General features: G+C 43.1%; 1 protein-coding gene across 1 annotated transcript; it reads right to left on the bottom strand.

The window, feature by feature from the left end:
* Nucleotides 1-1,841: 1,841 nt before the first annotated feature.
* Nucleotides 1,842-14,863, bottom strand: ulk3 (unc-51 like kinase 3). The gene is made up of 17 exons (XM_084016728.1): nucleotides 14,724-14,863; nucleotides 13,856-14,001; nucleotides 13,554-13,694; nucleotides 13,175-13,295; nucleotides 12,969-13,064; nucleotides 12,574-12,717; nucleotides 12,311-12,393; nucleotides 11,033-11,188; nucleotides 10,713-10,818; nucleotides 10,559-10,599; nucleotides 10,291-10,393; nucleotides 9,872-9,936; nucleotides 9,440-9,518; nucleotides 8,174-8,214; nucleotides 4,984-5,031; nucleotides 4,754-4,817; nucleotides 1,842-3,029 (listed from the first exon to the last, which is right to left on the bottom strand). The coding sequence occupies exons 2-17, from the start codon at nucleotides 13,961-13,963 to the stop codon at nucleotides 3,013-3,015; spliced, it is 1,413 nt and encodes a 470-aa protein (XP_083872854.1). The 5' UTR covers nucleotides 13,964-14,001; nucleotides 14,724-14,863; the 3' UTR covers nucleotides 1,842-3,012.
* Between the last annotated feature and the right edge of the window lie 21 nt (nucleotides 14,864-14,884).

Here is a 14,884-nt window from a genome sequence, read left to right as displayed (position 1 = left end):
GTTGGCAGAACTCCCAGAATCAAGCAGCATAACAAGCACCAGGGTCAAAATTGCATTCAAAGTTTTCCTGGCAGCAACATGCTCATGTCATGATTAAAGCAATGAAGCTGAGCCAAAACTATGGGCACTGTGAGCCAATTAGAGCCCCCTCCACGGCACGAACGCAGTGCCCTGTTGCTCCAGGACTCGGGGCTATGCTGCTCTAACCATACAGTATGGGAGTGATTTGCACCTGGCATGCCAGGTGAATGTGATTAACCAGCTGGTAGGGCAGAAAACAAACATTACTGTGAGTCCTGGGCACATCTGAAAACCACTTGTTAAACCTCAGGCACCAACATTAACATGCTGCATTTCACTGCTTGTAGGAAAACTAGACATACTCTTTCAGCAATATTTCTTAGCTATTCGTTGATTCTTTTCCTCAAGATTTTAGTGTTGTTTGAGTCACTGTTTTGCAAAAAAAGCCTCCAAAAAGGGTTAGTACTGCACTTCTATAAAGTTCAGTGACTCACAAGAAACGGAAGGGGAATGGTGAAAATCAAAGCAGCAGAAGCAGAGCTATCCTGATGTCTAGTGTGGGTCAAGCTCCAAAAACACAGGCTCCTACATTTCCCATAAAGCAACTACATTTCATGTTTCAGTACAGCCCCGACCTGGTTACCACCCACGTCTGTCCAACTCCTTCAGTTTGCAACTGAGGCTTCTGTTAAAGTTTCTATATAAAGGGAGTTCAGAGGCCTTAGATTCACCTTATGCTTTGGCCCCAAATAACGCATTTTGCAATTTACTCTGATGTTTTTGGAACTGTTAGTTGAGATCAAGCCGATCTGCCGGGATCCATATACACAGGTCCACATTGCATGTTTAACCATGAAGTATTACAAAAGAAAAAATAAAATAAAATCAGGGAACCATCAATTTGGCAATAGCTAGTAAGCCAGCTAGCGTACTAGTCACTAGCTAGTAAGCTAGCTAGACAGAGACAGCGGTTTAAATGATTAACTAGGCTGATACTGATACATTTCAACTCTCTCTCTCTTTATCTGCTTAGTCCAAACAACAAGTGTATTGTTGTTTGTGTAACACATTTGCTTTTAGTGCATGCTAGTTTATGTGAGCGTGCCCCACTGGTTAGCACCGTTAGCTGCAAGCCGCCACTTCAGCCGTTCACCATGTTGTGAGCCATAATGCATGCTTCCATTTCCATATTTAGCTCCTTTAAATACATAATAATACTGGATTATTTTCTTTTCTGTATTTACACAGGGAACCTTCTAATTGTTTTCACAGGTTGAGTAAGATCAGGCATGACAAGTCAACTGATCATGTTGTGTTAAATTGGTGGAGTACACCTTTAAATCCAAACATTGGTCTTGGTGACTCTAATCCAGTGTTGCTCCATCTTTCTATAATGGTTAATTTGGTTTTGGTCTTCAGAAACCGCACCATTATCGGCTAATTATGAGCAACCAGTAGTAAGTGCAACTGGCGTAGTAGTCAAAATAATGTTGAAGAGACGGGGCCAATACAAGGACAAAAGATTATATACTGGAAGTAAAACTTTTATGTAATTTCCATAGTTCTTGAGATCTGCAGATTTTCAGTAGTGTTCCAGACCTCCACATGAATCATATAATTATCAAATGTCCTTACTTTGCCTGTCTCCTCCCCTTGTGGACATGAGCCAGCTGTTTCTGCAGAGCTGCCTTCCAGATGATGGTGATGGCGAGAGACCAGCACTGCTGCTCCCACGGCAGCACATAAATCTTTCCATAGGTTCTGAAAGACGAGCGTTGGCCGTGACAGAACGCCGCCAAAAAAGTTACACAGCCGAGAGAGAGGTTTCAGAGATTGCCGTTTTTATTTTCCCGTTGATTTTAATTTAATAAATACATACAATATAAAACCACAGCTGTATAAACATTCAAATACAAAATAAAACAACACAGCAGTGTGGACTTGTTTATGGGTTTCTCCTTTGACTCTTTTTTTTCACATATTTCATCCAGTAGCTTCAGAACAATTATACTCATAAAGTAAAGCTCCTTTTTGGATATACAAGCACTTTACGTGACTGAAATGGAAAACAGCATGTGAAGACCTACAACAGCGAGCGTTTCATCCGACTGTTAAGCGTTTTCACTGTTTCACAGAGGCCTAGTTATGAAGGCTTTTCTACTCACTGTATCCCTCAAATACCCAGCCGGTGCCAAACCTAAGAAAATGTAGTCTAGTGTAAATAAGGCAGAGGCCGCACCTCTCCAGTTTTCCCCTCATAGTGGTGGAGAGGGCTCCATCAGTGGGGAGAGCATGGTGAGCCTGTGGTTCACCCACAGTAAAGGCAGTGGCAAAGGGAGGGTGAGGGAGTATGTGCATGTTTGCAGAGGCTTCGATATTATATTCTTAATGCTACAGTCCCAAACTGATGTGATACTTCTTAAAGTCGCAGTTCCCATGTGAGTGTATTTTCGGGTTCTTCACAGTTTTGAGGTGTGCTGCGAATACCGCCGAATGTTTTGGCGCCACAATAAATGCAACCGTCTCCGTTTAACTCGTTTACCATGACAGTGTGCTATTGTCACACAAGCTGTCCAGCATTTACATATCAATGGGGCGTCGGGGAGGAGGGGTTTGAGGTCGAGCAGTGCAACAACAGCGTGTAAAAAGCAGGGAACCAACTTTCACATTCACCAGTGTGCAAATCCAAAATCCAACAGCTACTTTCAGTATTTTCCTCCCCTTGAAAAAAAAAAAAAGAATAAACACAAGCTCTCAACTTGCCAAATCTTCAACTTTCCAGTATAAAGCAAAACACTGACATTTGGCTGGCAACCGTAATATCCCACCCGCACAGCGCTCGGAGTTGGTTAGGGTGAGGTGTGATGCAGCTTTGACTTGGCCCCAACAGAAACCTGGTCAGGTGAAGGCTCTGTGTGCAACGTGAACGCTGACAGGCAGTCTGACGCTCCGCAGCGCTTCCAAGCCGAGTCCACGCGATGGCCGTCCAGCTCACTGCAAACAGCAAGCTGAGAAAACAGAAATGATTGATGTGTGTTAGGATTACAACACAGTTCCAATTCAAATGTACCACGGCATTTTAGTACTAAAGCTGTGACAACTCTGTGGGATCAGTAACCACATCAGTCATCGACCAAAGTGACCTGTATGTTGCTGCCATCAGGATTATATCATAGACGTGGACGTAGTCGTGGCGGCCATTGGTTTGTTGGCTTCTGCTCTAAAGCCTGGAGTTTGGTCTTTGGCTGTCTTTTTGCAACCAGAGGTGACATGAGAGGGTGGGGCTAGGTGAATATGACATACCCTTTGACTCTAAATGGACCATAATTTACCAAATGAACATCAAGTTGTATTGAAGAAGACTTGAAGTTAGCTATTGAGACCATAAACTCACGTTTACTTAGATAAAAAAATCTATTATTTCTGCAACCAGAGGAGTTGCCCCCTGTTGGCCAGTAGAGATAATGCAAGTTTGAGGCACTTAAGCCTTGGCTTCACTTCACAGACCCGGAGGTTACACACAGGAACATTTTCCAAGTCTGTTTTGGACTAAATGTGGTCAACATTGTTAAATAACAGTCATTCATGATCATTTCCAGCTTCATTGTCTATGTGATAAAATGTTTTTTATTGACCTTTTCCTCATCCTCCTGTCTCTCAACCTATCCTGTCTACTTCTACTTTAATCACCAAGTTGAGTATAAGCATTACACTTTACTAGCCATGGATATACCTAGAATTCTGATACCTCAGGCCCTTAAAATGTCCTGTGAGTGTTCAGGGGGACATTGTAAATGTATGCATCGTAACAGCTCACATTGTCTGAGGGGTACAGTGGTATGGTTCTCAGCAAAAATGTGCCGCTTGTTTTTGGTGTAGTCTAAGGTCACCAGCCAGACTTGGGCGTTGCTGCGACCCTCTGTAGTACAGCTGCCTTTGGCTCAGCGCCAGCTAGTACGGCTGACTGTGGTGTGGTTTTTATTAAAATAACAGCAGCAGAATAAGATGCCACGTTATTCATGAAACTTGGCCAGACGGATTGGTGCCCTTCCCCCACCCCCATTTTTTTTTAAATTCATAATTCCCCAGGAATGTCTTACTGAGAACAGGATATTGTCAGGGCTTTTAGTATCCACTACCCATCCAGGAAGATCCCATCCAGAAAATACGGGGAATTAGGCTGTGTATAGGTTACAGCTTTAGAAGTTCACGTAAACGTAACTTATATCAAAGATTCGTTGCTTTAAACGGATATCGATAGCAGTTTGTTCCTAAGGGTTCGGACATGAAATGTTGCAATGTTTGTTTTATATTGTTAACGTTTTTAAATGTTACATTGTTTGTATTTGTATTGAATGAACACTAACATACATATAAAGCAAATCTGCATGCGAGTCTGTGAAAGGAGTGAAGCGTTCATGCGTGCCGTGCTTTCTGGTGTGTGCTCGGATAGTAACTCTTGCCAGCACTTTCACAAGGTAGGCTTTACAAGAGGGCAGAGGACAGAGCAGCCCAGGGCTGCACTGAAATGAAATCAAAGAGCCAGACAGTCTGCGGGGTGGCCAGCACAGCAAGAGAATGGCTCATATTTTACTACTGGAAAAACCTTCAATGAAAGGACGTTCTCTTGCAACGATAGGTGGCCATTCCTCCCCTGACCACCACCTCACCATACCAAAACCTCCATATAGTCACTCATCAGCAGCTCATCCAACACAGGAGTGAAACTCACAGGTTCTGACAGAGTCGGCGAGAGGTTCTCGATCCAGAGACACGTCGCTCTGAGTCTCCTGCATCTGATAAGTGAACACATAATCAGCCAACACTCATAAACCAAAGACAACCAACCATTAAACACAGGTATAGCTGGATCCAAAAATCTCAATCTCTGTTTAAAATCAACCATATTGTGTGCTGATTTATTAATACAGTCTGAATATATCAAAAGGAGTTCATGCTTACCTTGATATGCTTTTTAAGGTACTCAGCTCTGGTCATGAGGTTTTTAATCTGGTGAGAGACATAACGTTCCAATTAATATCGCAGGAGTTCACTCATGCTTTCATATATATTGGTAATATGTGTCCTACTGATGATATTTGGCTCTAGTGATGGATCTCAACAACTATTGGATGGATTGTCATAACATAATGCAGACATTCATGATAAATCCTTCAAATCCAATAAAATTTCTCTGGCACTTCCAGCAGGTGACACTTTTTTTGTTTTTAGGCTGTTTCTTAAAGGTAGAGTGGGTCATTTGAAACGCATTTGCGCACCGAATAAAGTCCCGCCCCTGTTCAAAGCCACTCCCCCAGAACGCTAAACGAGTGATCAAGAGATTGGCAGAAGCATTAACAGACAGACAGTCCGTCCAATTATTTTCTCTGGCCTACTTTTTCGATTGGACAGGGTTTTTACGGTCCTGCCACGGCCACAGAGGACATTTTATAAATGTTTTTATGTCAGAGCATTTCATTTATTGATGGCTATCGTTATGTTAAGAGGATTTCAAGTAATATGTTTATTATAGTATAATAGTATAATAATAGTTTCTGAATAGAATCACCTACTCAAACTTTAAGTGAAATGTCTCAATTGGAAGAATTGTGGTAAAATTTGTTTTTTCATCTAGAGCCATCAAGTCGATTTTAATTTGCTCCTATGTCTGATGGGAATGTCATTAATTTTGCAGGTGTTTGCTCATTAACGTTTAACGTTGTAAGAAAGTACCAATTAGCAACTCTAACGTAGGATGATGAACAGGGTAAAGCTTGAATCTGCTAAGCATCAGCATGTTGTCATTGTGAGCATGTTAGCATGCTGACATTAGCATTTAGATCAAAGTACAGCTGTGCCCGCGTGCAGCTGCATAGAGCCGCTAGTGGCTGTACACTCTCTCTTTTTTCATTTTGGCATGGTCATTTGATGTATAGTATAGTCAGATGATGATTCCATATAAAAAAAAAACTCTATCTTTTTGATTACCAGATACATTTTTGGAGCTGTGCTCGTTTACCATCATCGGCAGCAGCGCGGTGCAGCAGGAAACACAACTTTAAGATGCATGGGGACATAAACAGCATGTCAAATGCATATTTAAGTGATCAGCGCTGCTTCGTGTTCTGTTATTTTTTTTAAACCATTTCATATGGGACACATATGCGAGTAGTAATTGCCGTCGTCATATGCTTGAGGGTGCTCTTTACTGTGGTAATCGGTCCTCTGGTGATCACGGAGGACCTTGGCTGCACCTCATACCTAGCTCCATCACCACTATGTCACAGTATAAGGAAAGCCCCGCTGGGTAGTGCAGTCACATCTAAGGGCCACGATCACAGGGACCTAAACTGATCCATAATGTCCCTTTAAAACACCAATCTGTTGCGGTAAATAATCATTCCGACCACAGGTTTTTGGTACTCAGCCCTGACCCCAACCTTATGTAGCCACAGCACTTTAATCACAATCCCTTTAATCACCAAGTACAATAAATGTGGAGAACATCTACTTGGGATTGCGGATAGTCCAGGGGACAAACTGATAACTTGCAGAAATGTAAGGTCCATCTGCTAAAACACAGGCCACAGAACAACAAGACCTCACGTATGTTGAGCCATTATGACGCTATGTCAACATACACTGTATAGATCAAAGCTATGGCTCTCATATGAGAATTTGGGATATTGAACTCCAGCTTTGAAAGGCTAAAGTGTGCTCGACAGTAGATAGGAATGCACACGGAGGCCAGTCATGGCAGCATGTGCTGCTTCTTTTGGGTTCTCACATAACACACGTGCTTTCTATTCAATCCCCCCGCCCGCGCCTCCCTGATGCTGTGTTAGATTATCACACCCGCATCTGAATTTACTTAAGAAAAGCACCCATAAAACTTCAAATAGGGAGATCTATGAGGCCCACTCAAACCCCCATCACCCATCTGGGGGTTGCTGGTGAAATACTGGTGTCTGTTGTTGTCTCAGTTACTGCCTAAACAATGCACAAAAACACAGGGCTTTGGGAGGATTAATGGCACACATGCACAAGTCTGTGTTTGTCGAACTATGATATTAATGCTACAGCTCATGGTTTTGATTCCTGACAGTTAAAGCCAGGAAAACTACTGGACCACCAACATTTAGAGTTTTCAAGCATGTGTAGGTTGGTGTGTGTAGGTCGTTTGTGTAGCCTACAGTAAAGGTCTTTTTATTGCTGAAAAAAACAAATGGCGTTTTGCTTTTTAATTAAAATGGATAATTATAACTATCATTTATTTAATTCACTGAGTGGAACACTAAAGCCAATTTGCTATCCAAACAAACAAAAAATAATTTACTCCTCAACTTTTATTAAATTAGGATGATTATTAAAGATGGTGACAATTAGCAAGCATCTTGCATGTTTTTGGCCACTTGGGGGCAGAAGAAACAAGCTGTAAACGCAACGCTGACATAATATTACCTTATATGGTAAACCTGTTAGCAAAGAGTTGCTTATTTGCACATCCAGCAGATACAGAGCAACATTAGGACTCATTTGGAGTTGCATTTCTAGTCTGATGAATGTAATATTCAGCTGCTCCCTCTCTTTTCAGCTCTTTTTCTTGGTTTCCACCAACGCCTGAGGGAAATATCTTAGCTAACTACCAGCTCGTCGGTAACTTTGTCGCTGTTTGCTGCTGGGCAGGTAGAGTATGGTTGCTTGGTAGAGCCATTTCGCTGATAAAATCTGCCTGTTGCGGCCAAACACAACGATAATGAAAGCAGCAACCAAAAACAGTAAAGTTGTGGGTCGTAAAAACCAAACCAGTGAGCTGATAAACATTATAAAACTTTGTAGAGTCGAGGGGAACTGCAGAGTTGGGTGATAACAGTCTTGGTTTCCACACATTTTTTGTGGTCAAAGAAATGATTGTAGCTGCATTAAGTGTCCAATTATCAAGCGGACAGTGATGTGTATGTGTACGTAGCATAAAATGACAATATCGACGACGGATTACAGGAATTGGCCTTTACCACAAGAAAACATGCACATGTGACTCATGGGTCATGTAATGGAGCGTCTCCTGTGCTAGGGGATCAGCCGAGGGCTCGATGACGGCAGTTGTTCCTACCGTGAGCTCTCAACCAGAAGCCGCTGCTCTCCTACTCACCTCGCTGTGGAGCAGCTCTCTCCGGCGGCCCTGGGGCTCGGCTAGCTCCCCGAGAGAGGAGGAGGAAAAAAAGATAGAGAGAATGAGGAGAGAATGAGAAGATTTCGGTAGCGTGTAGACAAGAGGCTCAGAGGTGGATTCTAATGTGAGCTGGTGTTTTCACACTCAGTCCTCCTGGAGGGGAGAGTGACAGAGAGAGGGGAGAACTCGCTGGTGGCAAGGCATGTTGGGAAGCTGCTCAACAAAGAGCTCTTAGCCAAACAAAGAACCCACAATCCCCCCTGGTGGTATCTGCTGGGCCAAACAACAAGGCTCCCTGACGCTGGTAAGGATGGCATGGGATTAGTCTCATATCATCTATTACTGATCCACTGACGAGACAAGGTCGTAGCACTGACAAGGTTATCAACTCAAGTCCTGAAGTCTTGATGAACCTCCAATAGCTAGAAGACAAAGAAATGAAGTGTGCTGCCTGAATGGGAAGCAGATGGCAGGGCTCATATACCACACACAGGGTGCTGGCACCGGGTCTCATCCCAGCTCAAAGCCACATCTGGATCACTCTATTCCACCTCTTCCATTAGGCCGATCTTCCAGATGAGCTCATGAGCCCCGGCCTAATGGACGCCAGGCCACAGCGAGAGAGTCTCTGTCTGTCGCCTATTAAGCGTCCCCGTCTCTCTCCAAGTCTATAGCTTCACTCGGCCTCTTGTCCCCCCTCTCTGTCAGTTTGTCTTTTACACTTTCTAAATCATGTCCTCCTCCAAGTTATTTTCCATCTCAAACACTTTCTGGATCCATCTCTGTTAAAAGTCTCTCCGTTTGTCTCACTCTCTCCGTTTCCAGTTAAGCATCTCTACGTCTTTAATGTCTCTCCAAGTTGTTTTTGTCTCTCTTTTCCAGCCATTCAGTATCACTTTCTTTGTTCCAGCCACTTCTTGACTCTTAAATTCATTTCCCTCATAGTCTGCTCATGCACTCTCCATCACTTTAGGTGCCTATCTGCCTTTGAAAAGGACTCCAAGTCTCTCTTACTCTGTTCCTCTAATAACAAACGTGTGCCACGACGTCTCTGAACGCAGAAGAAGTATCAGATGTGGCACCGCCATGTGGTTTCGATTTGTTTCTCGTCATCAACTGCTGCTAAAGTGTCCTCGAGCAAGGCACTTACATCTTGGCTCCATTGGAGTGGCTTAGTGGCCAACAGCAGTAATTGTGGGGGGAAAACAACCCCAATCTTGTTTAGAAATAAAGGAGTTTATGTACCTGCTAGCGCCAACAGTAGTTCTCCTAAACACTGTTGGTACACGTCCAGGGTCTCGTGAGCATCCGATCCACTCTCCTCCTAGGATGGAACATTGAAAATTAGGGGAAAATTCATAGACGCTTGGGCCACCCTGGTACTGGCACAGTTCAGCTATTTCAGTTTGTTACCACTGCAACATTTGTTTATACATTATTGTCCACTTTGAATGAAAATAGGCAGTAAACGGCTGAGACACACGTAAAAAAAAATAAAAAAAAATAACACAATGTCAGCAAAACAGAGGTTTTTGGTTTGCCAGGGATCCTAATAGATGTGGTTTGGAAAGCAATCTGTAAAAGGGGAGTGGCTTAGGTTTTTTTTTGTGGTTGTATTGCTTCACCCTGCCTTTGTGTGTATCTCTACAGCATCATCCTGCACCACCTCCTTCTAACCTGAGCAATGGCAGCAGATGCCCTCTCCAGAGCAGCCAGCAGTCGCGGTTTGTCTCGAGACATTTCTGGAGTAAAAAGAAAACACTTTTGAGTCCGAGCGTACATCGGTCTAAACACACTATCACTGCTTTCTGATAGAAAATATGCAACACTTTGTAATCAGCATGCCTCTGCAGAATCTTTAGACTCCAGCATTGTGGACTTTGATTTCTTTAAAGATTTCATAAGAATGATTTTGGGGCATTCTGTAGGTGACCCTGACCTATGACCTCTGGGCAGGGTAAAAGACGATTTAAATTTTCCTCGCAGCACTAATCAAATAATCATTAGAAAAGGTCAAACATCTTCGTTATCCAGCAGTTTTAATGTAATATAGCACATTTTTTAAAGATGCCTCGGCACTGAGATGTGTGCGTTACCTCGGAGGACATCCCTGGAGGTCCGGGCCTCCTCAAAGCTCAGTCTGTTGTCTGAGGCCACCAGGGCTTTCAGCTCCTCGGCTCTGGACACATACTGGCTGACCTGCAGGAAGTCCTCTTACATTGACTCAACTTAATAGACACCATATGGTATTTATAGAAGAGAATGGGTTCCAAGTGAAAGTCACTGGAGTGTAGAAAAATAAAACACCAATTGAAAATAGAAAGTAATCAAAATGTGAATGCTGGGGGGTGTTTTCAGGCCTACCTTCTGCCTGAGGGCATCTTTACGTTGGCGGTCTGTCTCGTCTAGGGGGGGGGGAACGTAGAGATGAGATGTTTAGGTTTTATATTCAGTGCATTTACTTTGCTGCTTTATTGTGGTGGAACAAAGGTGGTGCGTTGTTGACGCTGTTGCTTACAGTGAATAGAGGGGACAAAGTGCTCGAGGGCACTGCAGTACAGAGAGAGAGCAGCGGACCTCTCCCCCTCCTGGTCCTTCTGAACGGCCTGCAGGACCAGCTTTTTCTGAAAAGAGGAAATAGGAACTGGCGTCACCGCCACGACCCTCCACTGCTTATGCATGCATGCATGAAGAGTCATGCGTGACGGCACATGTGGGACAGGCATGAGTGCAATCCTACGTGCACATGTGCTCGCTCATTTACACACATTATTCACGGTCATCTAGAGCAGACATACACATGCCAGCATGTAGTTCCCTTTCTTCGCATTCCCTCACCGCTTTCACCAGGCTCTCTGCACTCGGCATGTGCTCCATATCCACGAATGGGTGGGTGAAGAACTCCGCGAAGGTGATCCGGGTGTCCGGATTTCTCTCCAGCAGCCGTAGCAGAAGGTCTCTGCAGTCCTTGGATACCCTGGCCCCCGGAGGGAGCTGATGCACAAAACATGACCTTATTATTTTGTACTCAATCCTCAGGACAATCCCAGGGAAAAGGACAGCAGATTGTTGCCAGAGACCTTCTCGTCTCACATGGCCGTTTTTTTTTTGTGGGTTTTTCTTTTATCAAAAGATGACCTTAAAACTTTATGTGAATCCCTGGGTAATGGGCCATGCCAATGCACCCATTAAGCTCAAGCCTAACGTCTGACACAAGAGTTGAAGTCTTTTGAAAGCCCTTCATCATTAAAAGTACAGTAATTTTTCACAATGGTAATTAACATTTGGTTTATTTGTGCTGGTAAATCTGCAAAGACCTAATAATCGCCAGGAAAAGGTTATGTTTTAATTTTAAAAAAATGTCCCCTAAAAAGCATTTTCAAACATTAACAGGTGTTTTTTTACACATATAAGATTAATTAAATTTTTAGATAAAACACCAGAATGTTGTGGTTTTAAGCGGTTCATAATTGAAAATATTCTATAGGCCTTTTTTTTTTACAAACAAAATAAGTTTCTTCACTTGCATCTCAGGTTGGACATGAGTCTTTGTTTCAGCTGCTAGTCCTCTGGAGCAGGGTGAACGTGTGCCATCTAGTGGTTCAACGGTGGAACTTCACAAATGCAGTGAGAAAACAAACTAATGAGGGAAAATGTGTTTTTAAAATTGGATTAATAATATAAATAAACCTAGCACTTGAATCAAAATGTAATTTCATGGATGAAATACTAACAGATGTGACTTCAGCCATTAAAAGACTACTTCATGTTTTTTTTTTTAGTTCCCTAATTCCAAGGTGATGTCCTGGTTTGGATCATTTGATTTCTATAAAAACAGCCAGTTAGACCCCAACAGAGTTACTGTAACTTGAAAATAAATATATACAGGACATTGTGCACTGACTTTTGATATATTTTAAAAAACAGAAGGTTAGAGTAGGGTTAGCATTGTTTGATATGAATGAGCTGAACATACTATGGACTGAGAATCACTGTTCAAACCTATTCAGTCTAACCAGTTCCCCCCCCCCCCCCCCCACATATTAAAGCAGGATTGATGAGTGTCTCAGTCAAGCAAAGCACTGATTAGAAACTCATTTATTGCCCCAAACTTGCCTCAATAGGTTGGTTACTCCGGATCTTCTCCTCCAATTCGGCGTATGACCGTGATGCAAATGGTGCTCGCCCAAACAGTGCCTCTGTTGACACAAAACCAATGTTGAGTGGACTGTTCCAATAAAATAATCTGCAGGTCATCTGAATATATACCGGTAATGACACAGCATTACAATTAACAGATTCTCTGAAGCGGTGTGCGATTCATTTTTAAGTGTATTCCTAATGCGAAAAGAGACAAAACGGTGAACCACAGCACTCACCATAGAGAATAACCCCGACTGACCAGAGGTCCACCCTGGAGTCGTACTGGCGTCGGCACACCATCTCAGGAGCCATGTAAAGAGGAGAACCTCTCAGGACGCTCTGCTCGTCCCACGGAGACATGTACTGGGCAAAACCAAAATCTGAGAGCACATCGGTGTGTTAGTGGGACAAGTTCCAGTGGATAAAAGCCCCCTTCAACTGCAGTATTTGTTATGCAAAATACACAAAGGGGTCAAAGCAAAGTTAAAATTGATGATAAAATCCTATATCGTCCCGTCCTTAGATTCCAACTCTTCTGGTGTCTGGCACATTACTGAGATTTATCTCAATCTCCTGTGAATCAAATTGTGTTTACTTGATTATTTGCCTGTGTGAGTGGGCATGAGATCACCTGCTAGTTTTAGGACCGAGCCGCACAGCAGAATGTTCTGAGGTTTCAAGTCCAGGTGTGAGATGTTACGCTCATGAAGAAACTGGAGGGCACAGGCTGTTCACACACGCACACGCACACACACACACACAATCATAACGGTTGCTTAAAGAAGCTGTTGACATGGAACCAACACTGGTGTGATCTGTTAAAAACGTACGACCCACCTATCTGTTGCAGGAAGCGCCGGGCCACCCTCTCAGGTAAAATCCTGCGACTGCGTATGAAGCGGGACAGATCCCCACCGGAGCACCACTCCATGATCAGATAAATATTGTCAGCATCCCACTGGTGAAAGAAGAATTCAACCAGGGAAAGATGTCAATGGTAAAGATTCGTATTTCTTTGGACGCTCAATTTGAAACCATCTCCACTGGGAGAGTGATATCTTACTGCGGTGCTTTCTAATGATTCTAAGTCAACATTCAGCTTGCATGGATAGATGACAATCATTGTTTAAATAACCAGACAATAGCTCTTATGAACTGACTTTAAAATAAATCCCACTGGATCCCTTGAACGAGCTAAAAACACAAATGATTTTACCTGAAAGTCTTTAAGCTGGACTATGTGAGGGTGACTCATCGTCTTGAGGATTTCAATCTCTGTGAGCAGGTTTTCTGTAGATGCCCTGTTTAGAGTCTTCTTCCCGACCACCTTCACTGCCACCACCTCTCGACTGTCCCCCTGCAACGTCACAGTCGAGGACGAAGCTTCACATTCACATTTAACATGAAAAACCAGCCTGGCCTTCAAATATAGGTGCCGTCCAGTGGTGCCACATGACTTTTAGCCAGTAGATAGTATTTTGGGAACGATTTTCCCTCCTGACTCCTCCACAAACTCACCTTTCTGTAGGCTTTGTAGACTGTAGCATAGGTACCGCTGCCCAGCCGCTCTGTGAGGATGAACCCGGACAGTTTTGGAGGAGCGAAGCTGGAGGCTGAGGAGGCCATGCTGACGACAGTCGCATCAGATTTCCCAATGGTCTGGGCTGAAACGTAAGATCAATATATGTATTTATATATTTATGATGGTCACCCTTCTACAAGGACAGCTGCAGAATAGTTATGCTAGCCTTTGACCAGGGGGACAAGGATGAGATGCTTTATAACAGGAGGAAATGGAGAATTCCTAGTTAATAATAGAAGTACACTCATAGCTAGATTTTTTTTCAGTTTTCTTCCTTTATTTTTCTTATTTTCTTAGTGATATCCATGTATAAGGGTGGATATTATGAATGTTATATCTTAAGGAGGTGTGACTTGTTTAAAATAGATTACTTGACTTGTAATATACAGTGTGTCATTTCCTAAACCATTCAAATTTAAAACGGTTAAGAATACAAGTTAATCATTTCACCAATGGGTTTGTCAATAATTCACAGAGTTGAACTGTATCATGTTTTACATGTTTAGTACAAAGTTTACTGAACTGGTTTACAGGTTACTTTCACTTCATGTATCCCGAACACACGCCGAATTTCGTCGTGCGTGTGTCTTCCTAACAGTGAGGAAACTGTCAACAGACAGCCGGCTGAAGTGAATTTGGTGGACATCAGTTTGGGAGTTCTAGCTAGCTGCTCTGCTAGCAATGGACAGTTAGCAAACGTCTAGCTAACGATATACAGCTAGTGCATACGCAGAAGTCCACTGTTAGCCCATAACCAAGCTGAAGCAGGTTGTTAAAACATATATGCTAGTAGCTGACACTTACCTGTAACAGATCCGCATCACATAAATGGAAAGTCTGTTTACGTTGCTGACCGGTTTGGTCAAACGGTGTACTGCAGCGATCAGCCGAGATCAGTGTAGAGTACACGTTACTGCCCCCTAGCGTTGGTACTCCATTACTGCAAAATTAAACGCTTCAGGCGA

The sequence above is a fragment of the Eutrigla gurnardus genome (assembly GCF_963514095.1).
Source record: "Eutrigla gurnardus genome assembly, chromosome: 1".
In the NCBI taxonomy this organism is placed as follows: domain Eukaryota; kingdom Metazoa; phylum Chordata; class Actinopteri; order Perciformes; family Triglidae; genus Eutrigla; species Eutrigla gurnardus.
The sequence above is the reverse complement of the archived record's forward strand: the minus strand, read 5'-3'. Positions and strand labels throughout refer to the sequence as shown.

Excerpts from the sequence above, each read along its gene's own strand:
- ulk3 (XM_084016728.1), bottom strand. The coding sequence starts at position 13,963 with ATGGCCTCCTCAGCCTCCAGCTTCGCTCCTCCAAAACTGTCCGGGTTC. Across the intron at positions 12,394-12,573 it reads AGTCGGGGTTATTCTCTATG|AGGCACTGTTTGGGCGAGCA; the intron begins GTGAGTGCTGTG and ends TTGTGTCAACAG. Across the intron at positions 10,819-11,032 it reads CAGAGAGCCTGGTGAAAGCG|AAAAAGCTGGTCCTGCAGGC; the intron begins GTGAGGGAATGC and ends TCCTCTTTTCAG.